General features: G+C 35.8%; 1 protein-coding gene across 5 annotated transcripts in view; it reads right to left on the bottom strand.

The window, feature by feature from the left end:
- Positions 1–12,343, bottom strand: part of C5H8orf34 (chromosome 5 C8orf34 homolog) — a 375,498-nt gene that overhangs the window by 262,635 nt on the left and 100,520 nt on the right. For 4 of the 5 annotated variants that reach the window (XM_028864570.2, XM_028864569.2, XM_037206416.1 and 1 more), the window contains exon 4: positions 408–536. The exons of the other annotated variant lie outside the window; for it this stretch is intronic. In XM_028864570.2, the coding sequence (XP_028720403.1) occupies positions 408–536 (129 nt within the window). The remainder of the gene's footprint in view (positions 1–407; positions 537–12,343) is intronic. 5 annotated transcript variants of the gene reach the window in all.

The raw sequence follows: 12,343 nt of genomic DNA, 5'->3' as shown, positions 1-12,343 counted from the left end.
AAGAATTTGACCCAGTTACTGACCTGCAAGCCGTTTATAGACATCCAAAACCCATGGAGGAGAAAGGAATGCTTATTAGTGAGAAGGACACAAAACAGCGCTTTTCAAAAGAGAAGAATGAGGAAGATACCACTAAACGTGCATCTGAACTATGTGACAGAAACCATGCAGGGGGAGCAGAGTCCAGCTGCTCCAAGAGGCCCTACAGCTCCTGCCCACTTGCAGCTTGTAGACAGATCTGAGCCATGGCCACAGTCAAACCGCCTTTCAACTTTCAGTCCCTTAGCATTCCTCAGCCTTACAAAATGATAATGAGGGTGTCAGAAAAGGATTATTGCCAATAGTGATGGTGTCACTATTTTAACATGGGCTCTGAATTTCAATTATTGTCAAGAAAATGAACTTACTTCGAGAGAGATTCTCAAGGGCTTTCCCCAGCTTCTTGCTCTCTTGAAGGATGTGGTTCAATTCATCAAAATCACGGCTTTGTGGTTTAGTCCGCCAGTCCCACTTAGGATGTTCTACTGACCTTGGCACTATGTTTAAAAGAAATGGTTATTTCATGAGCATGTCGTACAATGATAGAAACTCACCATTTATCGTTTGTGAAAGACTGCGTCAAGATCAATGTGCAGAATAAAAATGATTAAGTTGGAGATGGTTTTCTTGTGAGGAAACAGCAAGGAGATTTAAAATTGGACTTGAAGAAAATGTTTTAACTCAATAAATAGAAGAAAATATGGCAGTGACTGTGGAAAATGGGAAATTGCAATACTGATTTAAATCTAATTACTTCTATAACTTAAGGGGAAACACAAGGGAAAAGTTTATCTCACATAATGCTAAAATAAATTTCTAAAAATCAGCCTAAAATAATAATTACTAGCCCCATCATTAGTAACTGGCAAATATTTTTATGATGCCATTTGTTATATATTCTAAAAATCACAAGACTCTGTGTGTGTATATATATGTGTGTGTGTATATATGTATATACACACATTATATATGTATATATCTATAATTTTTCCAAAGTTCCTATTAAAATTATGTAACAGCTAAGGAATATTTTTCCTTTCAAAAAATAAATTGAACACGGGGAAGTGATTGAGTAAGGCTTTTCTCTGGAAGACATAAAATGGGGTAATTATCAGTGGTGAGATTTAGCAATGAAGAGAAAAAAGAAGCTTATAGCCTGAAGAGTTGCATGCAAAGAGAGTCAGCACTTCATTTAAATGTGGATTCACCAACTCAGGAGTGCAAGGTCAAAGCAATGAAGACATAAGAATTTAGTGGTTTCCCAGATTTGAAGAGTCCAATTATAGGGTCCAGCAAAATTCAACTTTTGTTATTTCAAGTTTTTAAACAACATCAGTAAAGACATGATTGTAAAAGCTTTTGGGGACAGAAAATAAGACATTGGATTAACAACGGACTTAGTAATATGTCTGTTCTAGAAGATAGGAGAACAATCTTTAAAAACTCCAACAGAAAGTTACTTCTAACTCAAAATTTTATACCAATTATAGGTGCAGTTGAGATACTTATAGCTCTTGAGAGTTTCTTTCACAAACATTCTTGCTAAGAAAGTTGCCAACAGGTGTGCTCCAGTTCAATGAATAAATAAACAAAAATCTTAAACTACTTGGAAGCAGGAATGGGTGAACTCTAAAGGAAAGAGAAGGGGGAATTCTCTTGATGACAGTGGAGGATGGTATTAACATACGATTGGAAACTGTCTGCAGGGGACAAGTTAAGAATGGAGGAGGGCAGCAAAGAGATGCCGAAAAGAGGTCTCCAAGACGCCTTCAATGACATGAAAGGAGGAAAAATACAAAGTGAAGTAGCATAAAAGAGAAGATGAGTTAGACCACATTAAGGAACTCTTTGGGCAAGGCTTGGGGAAGCATTTGTAATGAATATACAGAAAACAAGGTGAACAGGGAAGGGCACATTATTAATTCTTGAAAACATCAGTAATCAGTTTGTCTTGCTGAAAAATATCAATTAATATAGATGTAGTGATATTGAAGCAGCGTACATCTTAAAACAAATTTGAAGTAATCACAATTGCTCTACTGTCAGGATGAGATAAGAGTTGATGTGTGCACAGCAAAGTGTGAAGGTGATTCATAAATGATACATCACATTTAAAAGGCTAAGAGCAGTTTAGAACCTTATATGTTCAGATATGCAGACTCAGAAACAAAAATAAGCATTCAAGGTGTCAAGATCAATCCCAGTTACAGTTGGGAAGAAAGAATAGTTACTTGAAGAAATAAGAGTAGCTAAAACAATATTTGTATCAGTCTTCAAAATCTTGATGGCCACACTTGTTAACCTGTTTTGAATAATTTCTTTCATCTGCAGTTTGTATCATTGCATCATGTAATTTCCTGTAAAACCATGTTTCAACAAGGTCTTTTCTTACATTTCAATTTATAGAATAGTAGAATAAAACCACAAATACTCCAAGTCCATATCCAGGCAGCCACAGTATCTGTCCCTGAATGTTCTAGGTTGACAAGCCCAGATAAGACCAGCAGATGACCTGACCTATCAACACCAAATCCTGAGAAACTATACACTGGCTTTAAGGCATCGAGTTTGAGCCTCACATGACACCAGAAGTTTCCTTGGCAACCTTACAGAGAAACTGAGACCATTTTTTTTTTAACTGTAGCCTGTGATGACCCATGAATGTAAATGACAGCATGAGAACCCAATTCAGAATGACCATGTTCATCTTACGATCATGAACAGGTTAGCTATGCTTCCAGTTTCAATAGCCATCCTGATAAGTAACACACAGAGGCCCGTGAAGTCATCCATTCAACATGCAGCCTGGGATGAGAACATCTTTGTAGTTTTCTGCCAGACGGAAACCTTACTGAAGTTGTCTTTAATTTTAGAACTCAGTGTTATAGTTACATTACATCTCAGAAAATTTCCTCAGGACAAATGGAAAACAGGAGGAGAGTGTCCCAACATAATATGAGCCAGAGGAGACAATGACAAAATTTGAGGACACTAAGAGCAAGCTCACCCCAGTACAATAGGGTGACCACAGTACTGCACAGGTGTACTTTCTTATTTCCCCATAACAAGGACAGTAGGCCTCTTAAAAAACACACTGCATACTGAGCAGGGGTATTTTTTTTTTCTTTTGTTTGTTTTTTTGAGACAGGGTTTCTCTGTGTTGCTTTGTGCCTTTTCCTAAAGTTACTCTGTAGCCCAGGCTGGCCTTAAACTCACAGAGATCCACCTGCCTCGCAAGTGCGAGGATTAAAGGCATGTGCCAGCACCGCCCAGCTAGGGGTAATTTTTAAACAATTCAATATATTAATCGAATTCTAATTCACCTTCCAATAGTTGTTTCCGTCCATGAGTTTAAAACTTATTTATTGTTTCCTCCTCATAAATTTATTTTTAATAATATTTTATTTTTTGAAATTATACTATAATTACATCATTTCACATTCACTTTCCCCCTCTGTCCCCTATGAGCCCCTTTAAAAGTTATAGCCTTTTTCCTTTAATATATAGTTTATATATAAATTTAATATATTTTTTTCTTTAATATATAAATACAAGCTTTCCAGTCCATATAATGTTACTTGTATGTATATAATATACCAAGGGCTGAGCATTTGCTATTAGATAAATTGGGGGGTATTCTCTAAGAAAGACTATTTCTCTCACTCTTAACATTCCTTGCCAATAGCCAATAATTCTCTAATTGGATTTAAGACCTGCTCAATAAGAGGGAAATCATGCCTGGTACTGGAAACCCAGCAATCCATCTGGGGCTAGTGGTGAGGTCATGGATGTCAGAGGAGGACCTACAACCATCCTTTACTAAATCAGCATAACCCTAATGAATTTCTAAGACCCAGCTAAGCAAATTCTTTCAGGTAGAAATGGGAACAGCATCACTGATGAATGTGTAGAACGTATACAGTTCTGCAGAGGAGAGCCCAGTACTGTCTGCCAGAGGTGCTGCTGTCATCCCCACCCAGCCTGCTTTTTTGATGCTTTTTCAATGATATTTAAAAAAAAAAAACAAAATTATACATATAATTTAGGGAGTGCCACATGCCTACTTAACAGAGGGTGAATAAATCTGTCCTACACTTACTATTTCTTGATGGCGAGGACAGTCAGCATGCTTCCAGTCTTCCTGGAATGCACACTGCACTGTCACTGGTAGTCATTCTACAATGCAGTGTTACAGCAGAGCTTCCTGGTCCTCACTAGAACTTAATCATCACCCAGAGGACTGACCTTTGAGATTATTTATACCTTTCGATCCTGATTGCTAAAACAATAGCTGTACCATGCTTTCCTTTCCAGTATGCCAGGAAGTGTCCCCAGTACTATAGTGATAATTTACTTGAGTTGATTGAGGCGAGGTGCCTCTGTTTTCTGCACTATCTTCTACATGTTTGGACATGGTTTTGATGGCTTTGTTCTCTTGTATTTATGTAGTCTGTAATTACATCCTTACGCCTCATCCTTTCCTTCTTATCCTAAAGTTTTCCTGATGGTCTCTACATATCTAGGTACTTCTGTTTGTGTATTTTGTAATAAAACATTGTAAACAAGAAGAGCATCTAGAGAGAGGGCTTGGCAGCTAAGAGCACGGGTTGTTCTTCCAGAGGGCCCATATTTGATTATCAGCTTGTACATGATAATCCACAATCATTTGTAAGTCCATTTCCAAGGGATCTGATGCTCTCTTTTGGCCTCTATAGGCTCCAAGCAAGTGTGTTGCATATGGACATATATGCAGGCAAGACACCATACACATAAAATAAAATAATAATAAAAATTAATAAATGGAAAGAAACTGAGGAATATTCCCCCAAATGCAAAGAAAAGCACTAATAGGATTTCTGAGAGATGATTTCAGTTTTTTTTATTTTAACCTAAACCAACGTATTTATCTCAGTTTTCTTAACTGGATTATGAATATGAAATGGGCAAAAAGTGCAAGCATTTACTTCCATGCACAGAAAATTGGTGGACAATGTCATTTTCATCATTCTGCCAACATTTTGTTTACTATAAGCCATCATCCCACATACTAAGTAACTGGAAAGTACTTAACACATGTTAAGTACCTATCACCACTTTATCAATCACTATATAGCTATTGAAAACTAACAAGCCACTGGGTAGGATAAAGTTATTTTGTTTGTTGTGAAATCAGTCTAATAAATAAATACTATATTTTTATGGTAGGCTGAGAAGCAAACATTTTCTTGTTTGGATTTTTTTTTCTTTTGAAGAAAGATTTTGTATTTTGAGACAGAGACTCACTTTGCAGCCCTGGCTAATCTCAAACTTGCAATCCTTCTACCTTACAAATGTTGAATTACAGGCATGTGGACTAAATAAATATCTTAACAGAAAGAGGAGGGGTGGGAGAGAGGGAGCGAGGAAGAGAGAAGAGGAGAGGAGAGGAGAGAGAGAGAGAGAGAGAGAGAGAGAGAGAGAGAGAGAGAGAGAGAGAGAGAGAGAGAGAAAGGTTTTTAAGTTTGAAGGCATATTGGACAATCTAGTAAAACCCAGTTAGAAATAAGAAAAGGAGAGAGGGGGCGGAACTGAGAGGGGGAAGGAGGGTTGGTAAACAAGGAGACGGAGGGAACTTCATTGTGAAATAGAAATATAGCATGTGCTAGAGGACATACAAGAGACCCTACATTTTGCCTTGAATAAAACGTGCATACACACACACACACACACACACCACAGACAAGACACAGGCACAAAACCACAGATGCAAACACATACTAAAACACAGAGAGAAACATACGTTCAGAAAGTTATACACACAGATTATCCCCCTACACACACACACACACACACACACACACACACACACACACACCACACACGCATGCACAAGCACAGACACACACATAGATACACATACACATGCATACACCACACATACACAAACACACATAGTTGACAGCATTTTCTCTTATTTGAAAGTCCATAATTTTTAAAATATTTATTTGTGCCCTTTTTCTTTTAAAAGTATGGGCAATAACTTAGAGTCTCTTTTAAATTTCATTGTTCAAGCATTTGCTAAGAATGGATTTTTTTCATTTCTAAATGAGTTTTGTTTAATATTTTAAGGATATATATATATAATATATATTTCTCACAACTCAAGTACTACTGTTATCATTTTCTAATTTATTGATTTTTATGGAATGCCAACATATAAGTGTAATCCTCAAAGGGGAAAAGAATAGAAAGAAATATTAATAAAGTAACATGAATTGGATAAATGAAAGAAATACTACTGAAAAGTAATCTGTGTTGATTGTACAACAGCAGACAAAAGAAGGGCTTTATTATAAAAACTTTTCCTAAAGATAAAGAGGGGCAAAACATGCTGCTTTACAGGGTCAATCCACCATAATAATATGTCACAATGATTAAGTTTATGTATTTATATTATATGCCTATCCTTACAGTCTCAGAACATAGGAATCAAAACTTATATAACTGAAAGATGCAGCTCTAAAATAAGAGCTTGGGAATATAATATCTCTATAAAAATATTTAGAATCCTGAAGAGAAATCAGTGAGAAAAAGGCCAGCTTCACCACTGTACAGACTAAGATGGGCCAGCAGATGTACACAGAATACTGCACTTAGTGACAGCAGAATGACCACCCTCCTCTAGGGTGGAGGAAACATTCCTTAGGAGAGATTATATGTAACATAACTTTGTAAATATCAAGGAATTTGAAAATAACTGAAATCATACAACATAAGTTCTCTGACAATGATAGGAAAACAGGAAATCAAGAACAAAACTATTAAACATACAGGCATGAAAGAGTTAAATAAAACATGACTACAACCAGAGACTCCCAAGAGAAGTGAAGAATAGCATATGGGGGAAAACGCACATTCTATAACCTCTGGGGGTGTGGGGAGAACGGGGTTCAGACGGGAATCCATAGCTGTATGCTCTCATTCCAAGAGGAACTTTAAATGTTTTTGCTAACTTTCCTGGGACTCACTTGGTAGCCCAGGCTGGCCTCGAACTCACAGAGATCCTCCTGGCTCTGCCTCCTGAGTGCTGGGATTAAAGGCGTGCGCCACCACCGCCCCGCGAATAATAAAGTTAAGTAGACAAAGAAGAACAAACCAAGCCCTGTCTAGCAGAAGGTGGAAGATATAATTATTGGAACTGATAAAAGTGAGACAAAGACTGACAATTATAAAGCTAAAAGAGCTAAAATTCACCTCATTAGGATTAAAAATTTAACAAATCTCTAGCAAGGGTGATGAAAGAACTGAAGACTCACATTATTAAAGTCAAAAATCTTAATGAGACATTATAATTAACCCCTAAAGAAGCAAATTAAAAAATGAAATCCTAGAAACCCATAAAAACACCAAAACTCATTCAGAATACCATTTTAGATCTGAGTAGTACAGATGACACAATTATAAAAAACAAAACATAACAAATAAAAAGCTCTCTAGGATTGGTCCAAAACAATCAGTTTAAAATAAGATCCTATAATAAACATCAAGTTTTCTTTTTGTTCTAGAAAACTGAAAAAGAATGAACACTTTCTACCTCATCTTATAAGACCAGCTTTGCCCTCAACAAAGATAAAGAAACAAGGACTCACCGGTATCTTTAATGGAAATCAATGCAGAAATCCTCAGTAACTTAGTACCAAACCAACAACAGCAGCATATTGGACAAATTACATACCAAGAGAATGCAAGGGTGGTTTAACACAAGAAAGTAGTTAAAATAATATAACATGCTGATAGAAAACAGAGAAATAATTGCAGAGATGTCTCAAAAGTGACAGAATTTTGAATACATTCTTATGATTTAAATTATTTGACAAATTAGGGGCTAAAGAGAACATCCTCAGCATTATAAAAGGCAAATAGGGAAATCTCACAGTAAATGACTGTAGTGAATGGCATGAGGCTGGAAGATTTTTTTTCTAGGCAATAACAGGGCAAGAATTCCTGGCTAGTTTTTGATGCTTCTAGATATGTTTGCATGGCAATTTCTAGCTATAGAAATTAAGAAAGTAAAGAGAAATTGAAAAGCATCCCAGCTGGAGGAGAAGCAAAACAGTCACTGTCTGAAGATGGAAGTGATCTTATATTTAAAAAGTCATAAGCATCCATACATACGCAGAAGGGTAACATGAATAAATGTTTTCAGCCAAGTCTTAGGAAATAAAATGAACACCAAAAAAGTTAATCTTGTCTCTAAGTACCAGCAATAATAATCAGAAGGAAAAACAAAGACAGTTCCATGAGTGATAAGCATCTGGATGAATAAAATATTTAGGACTGAATTTAATATTTATTCTAAAATGAACAACAACAAAAAAACATAATGGATATAATTAAAGAGGATTTAAAGAATTAGAGTAGCATTTCCTGTTGATGGCTAAGAAGCTTTCTGCTTTTAAACCAGTACTCCCCCAAAGTAATCTATTAATTCAGTGATGCAATCAAAACACAATTTGCCTTGTTTAGAAAGGAAAAACTGATTTTTAAAAGCTATTTAGAATTTGAAGTATGGAGAGCATCCAAAATAATCCCAAAAGAGAATGAAAAAGATAGAAAAACACAATTACATCCTAATAAGTGAAACGTCCTAATAAGTGAAACAGCACAATACTCACAAAACCACAACTATACAATTTAATTAAACAGATTGGTGAACACAGAATAAAATCACTCTCATATTTATGGTCAATTAGTGTTCAACAAAGCACAAAGATTATGCAATGGAGAAAGAATATTTTCAAAAAATTATGCTGAGACAATTGAGTACACACATGTGAAAAATGAAATCGGGGCTTTGCCCCCTACCACTTACAGAAAGGAACTCAAGACATAGCAATGGGTGCACATAAGAGATAACACTCTAAGTAGTAGTGGGAGGGAGAGAGAGAGAGAGAGGTGATGATCTTAGAACTGGCAAGAGACTTTTAGATAGCATACTTAAAGCACAAACAAAAATAAGGAAGAAACACATAAATTGATTAGAATAATTAGAAGTTTTGTACATTAGTGCACACTGTCAAGAAAGTAAAAAGATAACATGCGATATGGGTGGAAATATTCACTTGATAAGACACTTGTGCCTAGATTATAAAAGAACTCAGGATAAAATAAGTAACAAAACACCAAAAACTTGGCGAAGATATCAACAGTCACTTTTAGAAAGACACCCGAATTGTTGAGATGTCACTGAGAAGATGCTCAACATACCTGGCTCTCAGGGAAATGCAAATGACAACAAGAATGAAGCATCATTTTATGTTCACTTGAGTGGCTATGTTTTTAATAAAAAATACCAAAAGATACCAAGCACTGGTGGGTATGGGAGAAATTACAGTGTTTGCACATCATTGATGGTAATGTAAATGGAATAGTTTCCATAGAAAGTGTAGATACTCCTCAAAAGGCTATACACAGAATTACACTTGGCCTTACAATTCCATTACCTAGGTACCAGAGAATGCTATTTCAGTTAAATGTGTGTATGAATGACCATAGCAGTACAATCCACAACAGTCAAAAAGGAAGAAACATTCAGAATACCCATGAAGGAAGGAATGGATAAGAAAATGTGGCATGTACACATAAGGGAATGCTATTAGAATAAAATTATGCACATGTTGAAATGTGCATGAGAAACAAGAGCTTGCTAAATGAAACAAGCTCCCACAAAAGGTCACACTTGAAGGATTCTTCTATCATTCCAGCAGATAAACCCAGAGACAGACAGCAGGTAGCCAGGGACTGGTGGGAGTCAGGACTGTCAAACGGCCACTTAGTGGGTACAGTATTAACTTTGGGAGTGCTGAAAACACTTCATTAGAAAGATGATGTGGGATCAATACTGTGATTGTATTAAAATGCTGTTGAGTTGTGTGTTCAAGTATTATTACACTTTCCTTAAATTTTCACACAGAAATAAATGTCACTTGTAGTGGTTTAGTATGCAGTATCATCTATAGAAACTTGAAGCTCTGGAAAGGGTTTCCTCCTCCTTGATGATAACTAAGGTAAGGTTCAGTTCTGCTTCATTTGGTTTTCCTTGATGATGTCCAATGAAGAAAAATTTCCTATTTTATTCTGTAACGCTATAGATGTCCATTCTGAAACTCTTTGTTGTACTGACTTGTTTTGTTTGTCCACCCTGCCCACAACATCAAATTATCTTGATAAGCATAACTTTTAAAAATAATTACTTCAATTTCTAGAGTAATGCTTATTGGATATTTGGATAGGAATTATGTTTAAATTCTGGCACAAATTAGAATATTGACATTTTCCCAATATACAACATGAACAGGATATATTTACCCAATTGATTTACTTTTTCTTTCAGAAATATCACATAGTTTTCTCTATAAACAATGTGCACATCTCCCATCAAATTTATCCCTAAATATTCAGTGTTCTTTACTACTTTTGTAAATGTTTTTTAGGATATTATCCTAGCTACATTGTTGTTATGTAAGTACAATTACTGTTTTTAGTTTAACTTTTTATCTGGTGGCTTTGCTAATTTTTCAAGCTATCTTTGTGTTTTTATTGTAAATTTGTGTACAATCTTGACCTTTACAATGATGAAATCCATGAATAGTATTTCACAAGCTTATCTGCAGTTGTGAACTTTTTATTATCTGATCTCATTGGTTGTGACCTCCACTGTAATGAAAGTTATAAACACTTGTTGAACAGAAGTTGAAACACCTATTTCAGTTACAAAGGAAAAATATTCATTATTTTGATGAAGAATATAATATTGGGTGAGAGATTTCTATTTTTCCCTTTCTTAGGCCAAGAACATGTTCCTTTATTATTATTTTAACAGAGTTTTGATCATAACAGTTGCAATTTTCCAAATGCTTTCCTTCCTCTGTTGAAGAGACTTATAATTTTTTCTCAATCTGCTCATTTTTAGTTTAAAGTGAATGACACAAATTAATTTTGGCATATTACATAAACATTGAATTTCTTGGATGAAACAAATATAGCAACTTACTACTCTTTTGTTTCACTCCTGTACCAATGTTGCAATATTTTGTAAAAGTATTCGTGCCTGTAATGGCCAATTTCATCAATTTATAATTGATAAATGCAATTACAAAGGAGATTATAAGACATTACCCTGGATTGTGTGTGATAGATTGCATTTACAGAGACTGAATAGACTAATTCCTAGAGGAATCAAAACATGGCAGTATTATTGAGAGGTAGATTCAAAGTACAAGGTTGGATGGATCAGGAGAAGCAAGGTCACTGAGGCAAGACTTGAAGGTGACATCTTGTTCTATCCCTTTCCATATTGTTTTGTCTCTGACTCTTGTCTGACACGATGTGAACTACCTTGCTCCATCATGCCCTTCACACAATGATGGAGTGGCCCCTCTGTATTCAGGAGTTACAATTAACCCTTCCTCATTTAGGTTATTATATCAAGTCTTTTGAAATCGCAATGATAAAAGCAGTCAACACAGTGTTTGTGGTCTTGAAGAATATTCTACTTTTCTAGATGGAATGTTGGTGCAGTTAATGTCAACTTGATGGGATCTACACTCACTGAGAAGACAGGCCTCTGGGAATGTCTGCAGGGCACCTAGATTAGGTTAATTGAGGTAGGAACACCCCAAGTGTGAGTGGTACCATTTCTTAGGCTGGAGTTCTTGACTTCAAAAGACGAGCTAGCAGAGCACAAGCACCCATCCCTCCCTGAACGCTTCTCTGGATGCTTGATGACTAGCTACGTCATGCTCCCGCAGCCATTACTTCCATCACATGATGAACTATGAGCCAAAATTAAATCTTTTGCCTTTAATTGCTTTTATGAGGTATTTTGTCACAGCCACAGGATAACTCACTAATACAGGTGTCCTTATCCTGTTTTAGCAATAGTGTCAAGGTCTTTTGAAATGAGCTGAAATAGGAACCATCATTGTTCTCTATTTTCTATAACAGTTTTGTATAGTGCACTTTCCTCGACCTGGCAAATGTTTTGTTCTCTAGTGAAGCCATTTTGGCTTCAGGCTCTTTGTGTGGTAAATTGATAGGCTAATTCAATTTCTTCCATTGATAAAAGAAATTTAAATATTTCTGTTTTTCCTCAATCAATTTTAGAATATGTGTTTCTAGGAATTTCTGTCTTCCATATACATTGTCAGTTCTATTGGTATAGGTCACACAAATTATTTTCTAAAAAGCCTCTTAATATTTTTATCATGTGTGTTAGTGCTCAGTCTTTCAGTAGTTATAATATATATTTGATATGTCTTCACAG

The sequence above is a fragment of the Peromyscus leucopus genome, chromosome 5 (assembly GCF_004664715.2).
Source record: "Peromyscus leucopus breed LL Stock chromosome 5, UCI_PerLeu_2.1, whole genome shotgun sequence".
In the NCBI taxonomy this organism is placed as follows: Eukaryota; Metazoa; Chordata; class Mammalia; order Rodentia; family Cricetidae; genus Peromyscus; species Peromyscus leucopus.
This window is presented reverse-complemented; position numbering and strand designations above follow the sequence as displayed.